We start from the raw sequence: 17,313 nt of genomic DNA, 5'->3' as shown, positions 1-17,313 counted from the left end.
GGACCCTGCCATCACTCTCTGTTTCTATGAATTTGACTTTTTTAGATTCTACATATAAGTGAGATCATACTGTTTTCGTCTTTCTCTGTCTTACTTATTTCAACTTAGCATAATAGCTCAAGGTCTACTCTTATCTCACAGATGGCAGGATTGTCTTCTGTTCTATTGCTGAATAATACTCAATTGTGTGTGTATAGTATCTTACTCATTCATCCATAGGCATACACTTAGGTTGTCTTCATATCTTGTGAAAGTCGCTCAGTTGTGTCCAAGTATTTTCTCCTGTTCAGTAGGTTGTCTTTTCATTTTGTCAGTGGGTTTCTTTACTCTGCAAAAACTTTAATTAGGTCCCATGTATTTATTTTTGTTTTCATTTCCTTTGCTGTATTAGACAGATCCAAAAAAAATATTGCTATGATGTCGAAGAATATTCTGTTTTCCTCTAGGAATTTTATGGTTTCAGGTTTTATAGTTAGCTCTTTAATCCATTTTAAGTTTATTTTGTATATAGTGTTAGAGAATGTTCTAGTTTCATTCTTTTACGTGTAATAGCCAGTTTTCCCAGCACCATTTACCGAAGAGACTGTGTTGTCTCCATTTTGAGTTCATTTTTGTATATGGTGTTAGAGAATTGTTCTAATTTCATTCTTTTATATGAAATAGAATTTTCCCAGCACTATTTAATGAAGAGACTCTCTTTTCCATTGTATATTACTGCCTCCTTTGTCATAGAGTAATTGACCATAGATGAGTGGGTTGGTTTCTGGGCTGTCTATTTTGTTCCACTAATCTATGTGTCTGTTTTTATGCCAGTCCTATGTTCTTTTGCTTACTGTAGCTTTGTAGTATAGTTTGAGGTCAGGGAAATTGATACTTACAGTTCTGTCCTTTTTCAAGATTATTTTGGCTTTTTCAGGTCTTGTGTTTCCGTACAAATGAAAAAAATTTTGTTCTAGTTTTGTGGAAAGTGCCATTGGTAATTTGATAGGAAGTGTATTGAATCTGTAGATTGCCTTGGATAGTGTGGTCATCTTAACAATATTAATTTTTCTAACCCACGAACACAGTGTATCTCTCTGTCTGTATTGTCTTTCATTTCATCAATGTTGTACAGTTTTCTAAGTATAGTTCTTTTACCTCCTTAGGTACATTTATTCCTGGGTATTTTATTCTTTTTGATGCTATTATAAATGGAATTGTTTCCCGAATGGAGAAATGCAGGCTGTGTCTCCGAGAGCACAAGCAGACACGAGGATTTTCTTCTGGGTGATGAACCTGCTTTGTGTCCTGGTTGTGGTACTGGGTGCACATGTGTTAAGGTTCAAAGACCTGTATACCGAAAAGACAAAAGTCAGATGCTTATTGACTGGGGGCCTGCCTCTGATTACAAGACCAGGAAACAAATTGGCAGAAATACCCATCATGAAATCATGAGATGAAAAAAAATTTTTTTAATGGAGTAACTTAAAGTTTTCTTCTCACAGTTTTAGGCTGTCTTTTAAAATCTCTTTTTTCCTCCAAACACCTTATCAGGGACATGTCTTCACTGTTCTCTAATTTTTTTCTTTTTTTATAGAACATACAGTTTAAGGAAAAAAAAACCCTCCCCCAAAATGCTCAGATTGTTGTATTATTTTGGAGTTTTGCAGGATAGACTATTTCTTCTTTTAAGTACTATTCACAGGGTTTGTAAATCTTTGCTCCAGATATTTTTCTATAGTGATATTTGTTCCACAACATGACCATATGTGTCTCTGGTTCAGTGATAGCCATTTTATATAGGCTAAGTTGATTTCATCCTGAACCTTAAAGTTTCTATTGTATTTGAGTTTCTTCCCAGTACAAAGAATAAGAAAAGCATATCTATTGACAGCTTGTGATAGAAAAAGTTTGAAAGAAACTGTAAAATCAGGAGGAATCCCAAGCATGATGTGTTTATCTAAAGAATAAATATGGGACTAGAATGTGTAATAGGAACTTGAGTGTAGGAACCAGAAGTTAATCTTTTGTATATATTCAACATTTGTCAGATTCTTATTAGAATACTCTCTTCAGCTCTGAACTTGGATCCTAAGCAAGATGTGGAATCAGCTGGCAAGGTTCGTGAGAGGAGCTATGAAAATTATTAGAGAGTGAAAATAAAGCCTTTAAGAGAAGGTTAAAAGAATTGGGATTTTCTAGGGAAGAAAGCAAAGACCTAGAACACGGATGGTAACTCTTCATTTTGACTGACCAGGTGGTAAAAAGAATGTCCTAAATTTTCTGCAGGGATTTATTGGCATGTGGACTTTTCTGTGAATTCCAAGATGATTGAGACCATATTGTATGCACTGGCTGCTTCCCTGGGCTTTTCTTATATCACCCTTTTCTGGCTCTCTGTTTTCCAGTTGACACATCTGTATTTTAACTCCTTGTCTTGGTGGGTGGGGGAAGGCATCTCCTTGCCTCTCTCAGTCTCTTGCCCTTCTTTTCCTCTCTCCCCCTCCTCTCTGGTGAAGTGTCATGACCTCTGCTTCTGTCTTGTCCATGCCAACCCCATCCTTTAGACACAGGCACCAGCAGGATATATCCAGAATAAGCGTGCCATGCCGCTTGCCTGCTCAGAGTCCTTTAGTGGCTTCCTGGGGCTTCAGCAGCAACCACTGGATTGGATTCAGGGGCTGGATTCAAGAGGGCTGGTAGAGTGACAGTTGCTGGTAATCCCCAGCCAGAAACATCTCTGTGGCAACTCACCCACTGAGAATGTGCTCGTTGACCTACCCAGTGTGTCGGCAAGTGGAGCACGTGCTTACAGCACACGCTCAGGCTCCTTAGGAGAGCTTGGGAGAGCTCTGTGCTTGGTCCTCCGTCTGCCTCTATAGCCGGCTCCCAACTCCGCATTCTGTCCAGGATCGTGAGTTTGTTTTTCTTGCATCTTCTGTTATGCATCGCTTGCAGTTCTCAGGATTTGTTTTTTTAATAATAGAAACTTGAAGATTTTTAAAGCTTTTTAAATTAGGGTAGTTGCTTGGTATATTTTAGGGAGGGTTTTACTTACATTTTAAGACAAAACATGCTGAATTTCCTGAACTTTGTCCCCCAGTATCTCCAAATGGATTTGACATTTTAGTTTTGAGTTTGTCTGGATTGGGTACTGATCAGATAAAAACAGAAAGCAAAATTAGTATGTATTTATTGAATACTAGTGAACAAATCCATTAAGAACTACAATTCTTCTTTGTGGAGTCATAAAATATTAGAGTGAACAGGACCTTAGGTATCATCTACCTCAGTCTCCCATGATACAGATGAGAAAAAAATTGAGGTCCTTGAGAGGCCTGCCCAGGACACAGCGGACAGTGTGGCAGATTCATCAAGAGCCCAGCTGGCCTCAGGGTTGCACTCCACCAGTTCTCCTTTTACTGCAGAGGTTTTCTTTCTCTCTACCTCTCTGCCTACCTACTTGATGGCTCAGCGCTAAAGAATCCGCCTGCTACTGCAGGAGACGTGCGTTTAATTCTTGGGTTGGGAAGATCCCCTGGAGAAGGAAATGGCAGCCCACTCCAGGATTCTTGCCTGAGAAATTCCCATGGACAGAGGAGCTGGGTGGGCTGTAGTCCATGGGGTCGCAAGAGTCAGACACAACTTAGCGACTAAACAACAATTTACCTACCTTTTTTTAAGCAGAGGAAGCCCACTTCCTTTTAAGTAAAATATATCCATTTACCTTTTTGTGTGAAAAGCCTCAAATTTATGCAAAAATAGAAAAGTAAACTGCTTGTTCAAATAAGTAATTGGTGTGCGTATATATTTGTATATTACATAAATGTATATACATATTTATATATTTATTATATAAACATACATATAATTTAATATATAAGAAAGTTGAAATTCTTTTAAGTTTTCTTATAACTTCCAAATAATAATAATTGCCAGCACTTGAATAGGTCTTACTCTACCAGTCAGTCATGGTTGCAAGTATATATGTTAAGTACACATTCATATGTAATGCTTGCAACTGCCCTTGGTACAGTTACTACTAAGGAAATTCAGGCATGGAGGGTGGAGTAGCCCAAGGTGATGCCATTAGTAAAAAGTGGAGCTGAGATTGAAGCCAGGGAATCTGGCTCCAGAGTCCATGCTTATGACCCCTGTATGTCACTATATGGTATGTCTCTGCTTCATCTTGTTTCGCTTTGAATGAGATTTAATAAAATCTGCTTTGGATGAAATTTAATAAAAATGAATGTATAAGGAAGCCTCTTTTCTTTCTTTATGTTTTAAAGTAATAAAATATGAGTAACAAATGTTTAAATTGTGGAAGAACAATTCTTATTACAATGATAAATTTTTTCACAGGAAAAGTAAGAAATTCACTAATTATTGATAATAGTTCTATTAATATTTTATATAATGTTATCGACCAAGAGAATCTAAATCCAACTGATGTTACTTCCAAGAGTCTATAATCTTTACAATTGTATTATGGTTTTAAAAATTATTTAAAAACAAAACCAGAACAACTTTTTAAGGTAGAATTTAATGAGAACATGATATGGATGGTTCTGTTTTATCGGGTCAGCTCTTGGATGCTGTATTTTAAGGAAAACCCAACCAGACTGAAAGAAGGGATTTAGAACTATGTTACTATGTAAGAAAAATCTGAAGGACCTGCGTATGCTCAGCCTGGAGAAGAGCATTTTTAAATATATGAAAAGCTGTTGTTTAGAAGGATTCACTAAATAAGCTTATAGACCCAGAGAGTAGAAAAGTGGTTGCCAGGGGCTTGGTGGAGATCACGGAAATAGGTGAATAGGTAAAAGGGTTTAAAATTTTACCTCTAGTATTAAGGACTGAGGATCAAATGTAAATCATGGTGGCTATAACTCTGTTGCTGAGAGAGTAGAGCTTACATGTTCTCATGGAAAATAAATAAATAGACATATATGGGGTTACAGGTGTATTAACTGGGGTCCTGAGAGGAGTCCTTTCACAGTATATGCATATATCAAATCATTATCATGTGTGCTTTAAATATCTTACAGTTTTGTTACCTCAGTAGAACTAGAAGGAAAAGAAAGATTCGACTCCATGGGGTAGAGTTGGAGCAGTAGGTGGAAAGTTACAGAGTGACAGACTTTAGCACAGAAGCAGCCAAATGTGAGATCAGCCGGCTTACGCAGGAGCACTTCTCTGCCAGAAGGTTTCGAGCAAGAGATGGGTAAACCCTGAGAAAAGGGTGTTGTAAAGCATATTCAGTCAGAGTTTGGTTGGACTAGATGACTTTTCAGTTCCCTGTTATAGTGCCTGGTGTGTAATAGGCACTTAATAAATAACTGTCAAATTAATGACTTTTAAAAACATGGAGCAGGAGAAATATTCTCTTTATTTTAAACCAGTGTGACTCTTAAAGTGACTTATTTGATTATGTCCTGATTATAAAGAAAGATTGAGAGGGAGGAATATTTAACTTTATTTAGATGTCAGTTTGATTACTTTCTGATCCCTCTTACACACCACGAAAGCTCCTATAAATTGTGTTGAGTTTTCCAGGAAAAGGTAAGTAACTTCCACAGCTGTATGTAAATTAATAACTATATAAATTTAAAAGGCATATATTTTTGTATCTATACATGTCTCATTAACTTGTAAACTCTTTCATATTAGGATCTGTATTTTTGAGTCTCCCTCACAGCATCTAACCCATAACCTCTTACAAGTAATATTTGAAAGTGATTTCCAGCTCTGTGTGTACTGGGTATGGGGAGTTGTCCCTAATTCTCATTATTTTTCAGAAATAAAGTCCTACCATTGATGTGTGCTAATGCTGATCTTTAAATTTAGAGATTACTTCATTCCAGGCGATTCTGAATCCTGTTGAATGTAGAGAGGAGCGTGTTCAGTGTTTGTTGCTTTTGCAGGTGCATGTGAGGGGACCTTGGCTTGTTCTACCTGTCACCTCATCTTTGAACAGCACATATATGAGAAATTGGAAGCAATCACTGATGAGGAGAATGACATGCTTGATCTGGCATATGGACTAACAGATAGGTAAGATTTTCAGACCATTTCTGTTGTAAGAATCATCTGGGAGGGTGAAAGTTTTATTTGTTCATGTCTGTCTCTGACCAGAGACATGTAATCTGCATGCATGTAATAGTGTTCTCCCAGTGTAGACAGATAAGTCGCAAACTTTGAATATCAAATATGTGACATTTCTCTATATATTCTACAGTTTAACCCTTATGAAGCTTTCCTTTTAACAAAAGTGAAAAAAAAAGTTAATTGGAAGTATTAGAAGATAAGTTCTGGATCCTAATAAATCTTCTTTCATCTATTTTTATTCAAGGAATTAATATTTGTCACAATTTAATGAGTTGGGATGAAATATAATGCTTTATTATGGTATTCTTGAAGGACAGATTTGATAAATGAGAGAAATTATAATGAAAAGTTTTGCCTACTTGTGAGAATACAGTTCTCAGAAACTTAATATATAATAGTTATGTTAAAATGAATAGTTTTAATTGTACATTGAAGAAACTCAGATATTCTTGTTATTAATAGAATTATTCTTAAATTTGGAAGTGGTAAGATTTATAGTAGTAAGTGATCTCAAATGATACCTTTTTAAAAAAATTATCTAGAATTTTGGTTTGAGTTAGGGAAGATACGGAGTTAATGTTTCAAAGAGCAAGATAATCAGAGTTTACTTCAGGTTGGCTTTGACTTTTAACTCCAGTTTGTTGACCCTAATGGAAAATAGTTGAAAACAATAAAAAAGTAATAATAAACTTTATTTCATGTGTATTATGTAACCATCATTTTCTTAGACCCTTGATGTCAACTCTGTAATCCTCACAAAAGTTTTTAGTTCATTGGTTTTTATTGTGGCTGCTTCCTACCAGTCTCCCCTCACATCTTCAGGTGCCACATTCTCTATCGACACCTCCTTTTCTGTTCAAAGGATAACACACAGAACCCACTCAGTGGTTGTATTGATTTGGTTCTGAAAATTGTTTTTCTCAATGTGAGGGAGAACCATAGCTAGCTGCTTGCTCTTTTATTCAGATAAAATTTATAGGTGCATGTAACAGATAATATTCTGAACAAAAAGAAAAAATGAGAGGAAAGGGAGAGCTTCATTTAGGAGAGATACATGACTGTGAGACGATATAAGACCTAATGCAAATGCTAGCCAAAAATTTTGATAGTAAAATTCAGAAGTTTTAGAACAAAATAATGGAAAGCAAGAAATAGCTTTTATGACTTTTTATAGCTAGTATTCTTAAGTGCACGAAATTTTAGTAGAAATGCTCTGTGGGGAAAGTTCAGTTCAGTTCAGTTGCTAAGTTGTGTCCAACTCTTTGCAACCCCATGAACCACAGCACACCAAGCCTCCCTGTCTATCACCAACTCCCAGAGTCCACCCAAACCCGTGTCCACTGAGTCGGTGATGCCATCCAACCATCTCATCCTCTGTCGTCCCCTTCTCCTCCTGCCCTCAATCTTTCCCAGCATCAGGGTCTTTTCAAATGAGTCAGCTCTTTGCATCAGGTGGCCAAAGTATTGGAGTTTCAGCTTCAACATCAGTCCTTCCAGTGAACACTCAGGACTGATCTCCTTTAGGATGGACTGTTTGGATCTCCTTGTAGTCCAAGGGACTCTGAAGAGTCTTCTCCAACACCACAGTTCAAAAGCATCAATTCTTCTGCGCTCAGCTTTCTTTATAGTCCAACTCTCACATCCATACATGACCACTGGAAAAACCATAGCCTTGACTAACTAGACGGACCTTTGTTGGCAAAGTAATGTCTCTGCTTTTGAATATGCTGTCTAGGTTGGTCATAACTTTCCTTCCAAGGAGTAAGCGTCTACATTTCATGGCTGCAGTCACCATCTGCAGTGATTTTGGAGCCCAGAAAAATAAAGTCAGCCACTGTTTCCCCATCTATTTCCCATGAAGTGACAGGGCCGGATGCCATGATCTTAGTTTTCTGAATGTTGAGCTTTAAGCCAACTTTTTCACTCTCCTCTTTCACTTTCATCAAGAGGCTCTTTAGTTCTTCTTTACTTTCTGCCATAAGGGTGGTGTCATCTGCATATCTGAGGTTATTGATATTTCTCCTGGCAATCTTGATTCCAGCTTGTGCTTCTTCCAGCTCAGCATTTCTCATGATGTACTCTGCATTTAAGTTATATAAGTAGGGTGTGGGGAAAGAGTATAATGCTTTTAACAGGTAGGATTTAGAAAGCACTGATAAAATGGAATGAAAATAATTTTGTTCAAAAATGGTAACTGCATGTAAACTTCTATTTCTAGGGTACTATATACTTCCAAAGATTAAAGGAAACTCAGTCTTTAGATCTAAGTTTATTTTAAAATTAAGTTTGATGTAACTGTCCTTAATTTTTAGATTGAAGAGCATTTTAATGTTTTTATAGAGTGTACTTAGCCTTGATTAATAATGGACTGATGATCTATTAATAATAAGTTCTGATTAATTTTCTTTAATGTACAATTAAAACTTTTCATTTTAACATTATTATATATTAAGTTTTTCTAAAAACTGTATTATCTCAAGTAGGTAAAACTTTTCATTATAAGTTCTTTCAATTATCAAATCTGTCCTTCAAGAATACAGAAAAGGCGTCAAATTTCCTCTCCACTTATTAAATTGTGACAAATATTAATTCCTTGAATAAAAATAGATGAAAGAAGATTCATTAGGATCTAGAACTTATCTTCTAATACTTCCAATTCATTATTTTTTACTTTTGTTGGAAGGAAACTGATGATCTAATATTTCATTATTAAATCTCTAGTGCCTGACTCACAAAGGGCATCATCACCAGCTATTTTTGGAATTAATGGTTGATAGATTGAGGAATTATTTGTGAATCTATTTTTGATAGTTGTCATTGCTCTCTGCTACCAGTTTCCATGGATAACCTACACAGAGACCTTATTTTCATATTTCTAAAATGGGGATAATAAAATAGTACCTACCTCATAGGATTGTTGTGTCATGTCAGCTAATACATGCACGTGCAGCTCCTTAAATAGTGTCTGATGGAAAAAGCGTTCACTCAATGGTTGGCATTTGTTGGCATTTTAACTATAATAATATTAATTCAAATGCCAGACATTTACTATAATGCCTACAATCTTAATAAAGATTGTTTCTAACCTTCAGAGTTTGCAGTATTATCACCACTTTATAGAACAGGGCGAGATTTGCTCAAGGCCACATAGCTGGAGAATGACAGAGCCCTGGTTTCAGTCAGTTACACTGGACCCCAAAGCCCTTGGTTTCTTATAGTTTGAGGCTGCTTCTTTGCTTTGAAAACTAAACTTTAGAAGTCAAGTTAACACACCTAGTATATTTCCGCTGTCAGGTGTATATGACAAAGTGGCTGTAGAAAATGTCTTCAAGGTTTGCACAAGTGGGAGATTTTGTGGGATTAATAATGAAATCAAGGAAGACTTGCTGTTCAGCTCCTTCTCTAGAGGTTTTACACTGGTTCACCTTAGAGCTGGAGATATCCCAGGAGAAAGTAGGGGAGTGAGAGCGGTCCCAGCACCACTGCCTTATCCTCTCGGGTTACAGAACCAGGAGGGGTTCCCTGTGTTCTAAGTACTTCTGGTTCTTCTGTTACTGTGCTTACTTGATTCTGACCTATATCATTGATAGCTTTTTCCATCTTCTTCCCTAAGTTCCTTGAAGACTAGCGTTACTCTTCAGTTCAGTTGCTCAGTCGTGTCCGACTCTTCACGATCTCATGAATGCAGCACTCCAGGCCACCCTGTCCATCACCAACTCCCGGAGTTCACTCAAACTCAGGTCCGTCGAGTCGGTGATGCCATCCAGCCATCTCATCCCCCGTCGTCCCCCTTCTCCTCCCCTGTCATCCGCCTTCTCCTCCTGCCCCCAATCTCTCCCAGCATCACAGTCTTTTCCAGTGAGTCACCTTTTCACATGAGGTGGCCAGAGTACTGGAGTTTCAGCTTTAGCATCGTTCCTTCCAAAGAACACCCAGGACTGATCTCCTTTAGAATGGGCTGGTTGGATCTCCTTGCAGTCCAAGGGACTCTCAAGAGTCTTCTCCAACACCACAGTTCAAAAGCATCAATTCTTTGGTGCTCAGCTTTCTTCACAGTCCAACTCTCCCATCCATACATGACCACTGGAAAAACCATAGCTTTGACTAGATGGACTTTTGTTGGCAAAGTAATGTCTCTGCTTTTTAATATGCTGTCTAGGTTGGTCATAACTTTTCTTCCAAAGAGCAAGTATCTTTTAATTTTGTGGCTGCAGTCACCATCTGCAGTGATTTTGGAGCCCAGAAAAATAAAGTCTGTCATTGTTTCCACTGTTTCCCCATCTATTTCCCATGAAGTGATGGAACCGGATGCCATGATCTTAGTTTTCTGAATGTTGAGTTTTACGCCAATTTTTTCACTCCTCTTTCACTTTCATCAAGAGGCTCTTTTGTTCTTCTTCACTTTCTGCCATAAGGATGGTGTCATCTGCATATCTGAGGTTATTGATATTTCTCCCGGCAATCTTGATTCCAGCTTGTGCTTCCTTCAGCCCAGCATTCCTCATGATGTGCTCTGCCTATAAGTTAAATAAGCATGGTGACGATGTACAGTCTTGACTGACTCCTTTCCGTGTTTGGAACCAGTCTGTTGTTCTATGTCCAGTTCTGACTGTAGCTTCTTGACCTGCATATAAATTTCTCAAGAGGCAGGTAAGGTGGTCTGGTATTCCCATCTCTTTAAGAATTTTCCAGGGTTTGTTGTGGTCCACACATTCAAAGACTTTGGCACAGTCAATAAAGGAGAAGTAGATATTTTTCTGGAACTCTCTTGCTTTTTGGATGATTCAGTGGATGTTGGCAATTTGATCTCTGGTTCCTCTGCCTTTTCTAAATCCAGCTTGTACATCTGGAAGTTCACGGTTCACCTACTGCTGAAGCCTGGCTTGGAGAATTTTGAGCATTATTTTACTAGCGTGTGAGATGAGTGCCATTGTGCGGTAGTTTGAGCATTCTTTGCTCAAGATTGTCAGGACTGTTTCTAATTCAACAGATAGGAACTGCTAACCGAAAGGGTTTTTTTTTTCTATCAGCAGTCAATATTTTCCATGACTGTAGTTGTTCGTTGTTGTTGAATCATTATGTCGTGTCTGATTCTTTTTTGACCCCATGAACTGGAGCCGATTTCCTTCTCCTGGGGATCTTCCCAAACCAGGGATCAAACCTGTGTCTCCTACATTGGCAGGTGCATTCTTTACTACCGAGCCAGCAGGGAAGCCCATGACTGTAGTACTTACTCCCTTTCAGAAACCTCCCAGGGCCCCTCATTGCTCACTAGTAAAAACATGAACCACCCCTTCATTGGTGTTCAGGTCTGTCTGTGGCCTGACTAGCTTTCTAGCCCATCACTCTTCTTGTCCTTGTCTGGCCTGCACAGCAGCTAAGTCAGAAACCCATATTAACTCAAGCCTGCCTTGAACCCTTATTACCTTTGCCTCAAGTGCCTTTCTCCATTATCTTTTATTAACTATTAAATCCTACCCAGTCTTCAGAACCCATTAGAAACACTGCCTCCCCAGCCAGAAGTCAGGGCTTCTTCTCAGACCTTTCAGCCTTCTCCCATGGCATTTGTCACAGTCTCACATGTTAATTACCTGTGAATGTGTCTCAGCTCTCCTATTTGATTTAAAGTTCACGCCTTGATACTGATATTAGCAACTAATCCTTACAGCAGTCCTGTGAGGAACCCACTTATTATCCATCTTTAGGATGACATTTGGAAACTAATACTTGTCAGGATTAAGAAAGTTGCCTGTGAACACATCATATTCAGTGCTGGATCTGGAACACTGGTCTGTTTGGTTCTAGCCCCCGTGCTGCCTCCTCCTGGCATCCCTGGTACCCGGCATGTAAGAGGTGTTTAGTAAGGTTCAAAGTGAACTGCTCTTTGCAAACCCACTGACATTTAATTCTGTCCCTTTAAATGCTCAGCAGGTGCTTGATGAGTATGTTGATGAAACCAAGACCTGCATATCACATTCCATCAAAATTTTTGAAGGCAGTTGGAATATGAGACGAATATAGTATTTATTTTTACATGCCATTAAGAAAGAAAAAGCTCTGCTAATTAAAATATGGTGTAAAATGACCTTATAACTTAACATTTTATGCTTGTTGAAAGATTTGTTTATACTTAGATTTAGAGCTATGTAGACCAAGGATGAGATGGCTGGATAGCATCACTGACTCGATGGACGCGAGTCTGAGTGAACTCTGGGAGTTGGTGATGGACAGGGAGGCTTGGCGTGCTGCGATTCATGGGGTTGCAAAGAGTCGGACACGACTGAGTGACTGAACTGAACTGAGACATAGATTTGTACATCACTGTTTAAGATTCCTTTTTAAACATAAAATTGGTCATCAGTTCAGTTCAGTCGCTCAGTCGTGTCTGACTCTTTGCGACCCCATGAATCACAGCACGCCAGGCCTCCCTATCCATCACCAACTCCCAGAGTTCACTCAGACTCACGTCCATCGAGTCGGTGATGCCATCCAGCCATCTCATCCTCTGTCGTCCCCTTCTCCTCCTGCCCCCAATCCCTCCCAGCATCGGAGTCTTTTCCAATGAGTCAACTCTTCACATGTGGTGGCCAAAGTACTGGAGTTTCAGCTTCAGCATCATTCCCTGCAAAGAAATTCCAAGGCTGATCTCCTTCAGAATGGGCTGGTTGGATCTCCTTGCAGTCCAAGGGACTCTCAAGAGTCTTCTCCAACACCACAGCTCAAAAGCATCAATTCTTCGGCACTCAGCCTTCTTCACAGTCCAACTCTCACATCCATACATGACCACAGGAAAAACCATAGCCTTGACTAGACGGACCTTTGTTGGCAAAGTAGTGTCTCTGCTCTGCAATATGCTGTCTAGGTTGGTCATAAATTTCTTCCAAGGAGTAAACGTCTTTTAATTTCATGGTTGCAATCACCACCTGCAGTGATTTTGGAGCCCCCCAAAAATAAAGTCTGTCATTGTTTCCACTGTTTCCCCATCTATTTCCCATGAAGTGATGGGACCAGATGCCATGATCTTTGTTTGCTGAATGTTGAGCTTTAAGCCAACTTTTTCACTCTCTTCTTTCACTTTCATCAAGAGGCTTTTTAGTTCCTTTTTGCTTTCTGCCATAAGGGTGGTGTCATCTGCATATCTGAGGTTGTTGATATTTCTCCCAGCAATTGATTCCAGCTTGTGCTTCTTCCAGCCCAGCGTTTCTCATGATGTACTCTGCATGTAAGTTAAATAAGCAGGGTGACAATATACAGCCTTGACGTACTCCTTTTCCTATTTGGAACCAGTCTGTTGTTCCATGTCCAGTTCTAACTGTTGCTTCCTGACCTGCATACAGATTTCTCAAGAGGCGGGTTAGGTGGTCTGGTATTCCCGTCTCTTTCAGAATTTTCCACAGTTTATTGTGATCCAAGGATTCTGTGAAAAAAATGAAATTACAGTTATTCTTCCAGTGATAAATATTTACTTTCCTTTTATCAATTTACACTGTTTCTATATTTTTAATTTTTGTTTTGTAGTCTTTTTTCTATAAATTAATTTAGTTTTATTTGAAGGATAATTACTTTACAGTATTGTATTGCTTTCTGGCAAACATCAACAAGAATCAGCCATAGTGTAATTTTTGGGGCTGGAGTTATTTTGAATGGTAATGAAATTCAATACATAGTATTAACATATTTCCATAACTCAGTTGAAGGGATGGCTGCCTCTGATGTGCCTATCACCTCCCAGTGTAGTTGTGACTGTAAGGTAATTACTGTCTTGGCCTTGCTAAAACCTCAGTTCTCTTCTTCACTGTTGTGTCTTCTTATTGTTTCATTGCTTGTCGTTTCTGTCACCAAAAAAGCAGTAGTTCTGATGAAACAGGTAGTAGAAGATAGAAACTAGAGATTAAAATAAAACTTTTGACATATCACACTTTTTGTTTTTATGCTTACGTTCAGTTATACTCTAGTTGAAAGGGTTGGATGTATCTTTTGACTTAATAAAAACTTACAAGGTAAATAAATCCCAATATTCTAGGTAAGAAAAGGTCCTATTAACTGCGTTGCCTTGTGAATAAGATATACTTAATACTAACCCGTACCTTCCCCCTTTTTTATACAGATCGCGGTTGGGCTGCCAGATTTGTTTGACAAAGGCTATGGACAATATGACTGTTCGAGTACCTGATGCCGTGTCTGATGCCAGAGAGTCCATTGATATGGGCATGAACTCCTCAAAGATAGAATAAATAGGAATATTTTCACAACATTTTACCCTATTTTTATAATTATTATTTCTTAATGTAATTAAATGAGAACATGGATGAATTTATTATTATGACTAGATTTACTACTTAATTCATCTGATATAACTGCTGAATTTTGTAGTTCTGGATGTATGCCATTTTTATTTTGATTAAATTATAAAAACAAATACTAGAAAGTAGTTAATATGATAAAACCTTATATATTTTACCTGTGATTGATCAGCAACATAAATCTTATGCCTACTTACCTATAAGTAAGTAGGTTAAAAAAGGGTATCATTCTCTCTCTTGGATGTGGGTGGAGGCAGAGATGTAAGGTGGCTTGTCTAGGACCCTACTGCAAATTAGAAGGTCAGTACCAGAACTGTACATGTTTAAATCGAAACTGGGGAAATTAGGGATATCTTATTTAAAGTCTGAGCACAGATAATAAAGCACTGTCAAAGATGTTTGGTCTCAATTCTGACTGAGGTAGAGGAGTAAACTAAAAATTAGATGTGTGTGTGTATGTGTTTTTTAATCCTGATTAGAATGGTCTGTCTTTGTAATCTCTAAAAAGTAATGCTTATTTATAAATCTCTCCCTGTGACAAAATGGATATCTTACGGATTAGATTTTCTCTGTCCTAAGAAGGGAATGAGGCCAGGACAGAGCCAAGTGGCGTGCAGTGAGCATGCAGGCAAGGTCCTGAGGGATGGGGGGCTTGAGCCCCTCAGATCGCCATCCATGTGTGGCAGACATTTGTATTTTATCTTTACTCTGAATAAACTGATAAATGACAATAAAGGGGTATGAAGTATGCTCTTGGAAGCATAATGAAACTAACTATTTTGGACTAATGGGGAAGGGCAGGAAAAATTAGTGCGAAGTGAATTGTAAAGTTGAGTTAGCTTCAAGTACATCTGTGCACTTTGAGCGTTGGAAGCCAGGTGCTAGAATCATCTGAAGGGTTATGATTCCCTTATGTGCCTGGCAAGTTGATGCTGGTGTCTGCTGGGGATCTAGCAGGGGCCGTTGACCGAAACCCTCATGTATGTACGGTCCCTTCATGTGAGCCGGATGTCCTTACAATGGGTTAGGTGGTTTCTGAGAGCCAGAGCCCTAAGAGGGCATATAAGCTTTGCTAGGCAGAAGCTGAAAGTCATGGAGTATTGCTTGTGCTTGTTTGTTTGATTAGAAGTGAGACACCAAGTCTGACCCATCATTTGCATTGTGGGATGTCAGAGAATTTTCAGACAACATTTTTAAGCCATCACAGTAACCATTACTTTCAGGTTAATTTACTAGCACTTCATTGCCTGTGAAGATTAGCCTTTTAATTAACAGTATTCTAAACTTTTAAAGAGGGCTAGGTTTTACTCTTGAATTGTGTTTCAAAAGATTCTTACGTCTCCTTTATTATGATGGTTCATTTGTTTTATTCTGACTCCTCATAGTTTTCTTCTTGATGGTTTAAATCCAGGAGAAGAAAGATAGGCTTTCTTGCAAAGCTGGGTAATTTTTAGTTTACATTTCTCTGTCACTTTGCCATCAAGAAATGCACCTTCCTTTGGCACAGTACTCTATATAATTGTTGGTTACGTGCTAATACTTAATGTTGTATTTGGTTTTCACAGATAAAACCATCCTGTAATTATGGAAGTAATTCAGATCTGCTGAATTTGTTTAAGTGAACAGTTCTAAGAATTTCCAAAATCTTTTGCTTAAGTTTCACTGTGAAAAATACTGTCAAATTTTTGTCTTAAAGGACAACTGTCCTCCTTTTTAAATAACTACTTAAGTATCACATGGTGATCCATGTGGTATTTGTGGCCATTAAGCAATAGAACGATTACATTTCACTTGGAAAAATGTTTTCTGAGGTAAATTTAGATTCAGTATATGTTTTCCTATTTTTTTCTTCCTTTTTACAGCTCTTATAATTGCTTTTTCTTTTTTTAAGCTACTTGAAATTTTGTGGTAAACCACATTTTGAGATCAGAATTTCTTTTATGACTTTCTTATTTGTAGGATCACATCACTATAAATAAAAAAACAAAATAATTATATGCATATTCCTAAAAACAGCCTGTGAAAATTTATTCTAAGTGTAAACCATTCATAGATATTCAGAAACTATATATAAACTTTGTTTCTTGTTGGAAAAGTTTTCAAGAATAGAATCATGATCTTTGTGAAGCAACAACAGGATTCCTTTAACATATCAACACATCACATGATATCAAGTTATTTTTATCAGATTTTCTTCTGTTTCAAAGTTGCTAGAAACTGAAAAATTAGACAGCCAGCTGGCAGGAGGAAAACATGATCACCAGCAGGCAGAAATAAATGTGGCTATGACAACAGAAACAGGAAGTTAAAAGATAATTTAAATCTCCAAGCAACTTGAGAAGTTGATGGGAAAGATCTTTACAGTGAGAGGTGTTACTTCTGCAAAAGCTGTTAGTAATAAATCACCTAATCAATGTCTTATTCCTCTTCCCTTTTGAATCCCATTTGCTTATCTTATTATCTGGATGTATTATTGGTCATTTAATTTTTAGACTTGATTTGATAATAATGTTATAAAATTAAGAAAAGCCATTGTGCCTTTCTGGCTCCCTCTGTCCCTTTGTCTGCTGGTCACTTGGAGTAAGGACTACGTTGTGTTCAGCTTTGCAGTTTCTGTTGTGGTATTTAGCCCATCAGTAGGTGTACACTGGGAAGCACGGGTGGCTCAGTGGTAAAGAATTTGCCTGCAGTGCAGAAGCTGCAGATTCAATCCCTGGGCTGGGAGAATCCCCTGGAGAAAGAAATGGCAACCCACTGTAGTATTTCTCTATGGGAATTCCCATGCACAGAGGAGTGGCAGGCTACAGTCCATTGCGGTCACAAGAGTCACATGTGACTCAGCGACTAAACAACAAGGTATACAATACGTAGGTGAATTAATCAAAACTTGGTCTTACAAGGAATGTGATTCTGGTGCTTTGCT

At 38.1% G+C, this 17,313-nt stretch overlaps 1 protein-coding gene across 1 annotated transcript in view; it reads left to right on the top strand.

Annotated features, from left to right (window-relative positions):
• Nucleotides 1-14,788, top strand: part of FDX1 (ferredoxin 1) — a 33,064-nt gene extending 18,276 nt beyond the window's left edge. Inside the window, exons 3-4 of the mRNA XM_018059813.1 lie at nucleotides 5,904-6,033; nucleotides 14,195-14,788. Of these exons, the coding sequence (XP_017915302.1) occupies nucleotides 5,904-6,033; nucleotides 14,195-14,321 (257 nt within the window). The 3' untranslated portion in view covers nucleotides 14,322-14,788. The remainder of the gene's footprint in view (nucleotides 1-5,903; nucleotides 6,034-14,194) is intronic.

Source organism: Capra hircus, chromosome 15 (genome assembly GCF_001704415.2).
Source record: "Capra hircus breed San Clemente chromosome 15, ASM170441v1, whole genome shotgun sequence".
In the NCBI taxonomy this organism is placed as follows: domain Eukaryota; kingdom Metazoa; phylum Chordata; class Mammalia; order Artiodactyla; family Bovidae; genus Capra; species Capra hircus.
The sequence above is the reverse complement of the archived record's forward strand: the minus strand, read 5'-3'. Positions and strand labels throughout refer to the sequence as shown.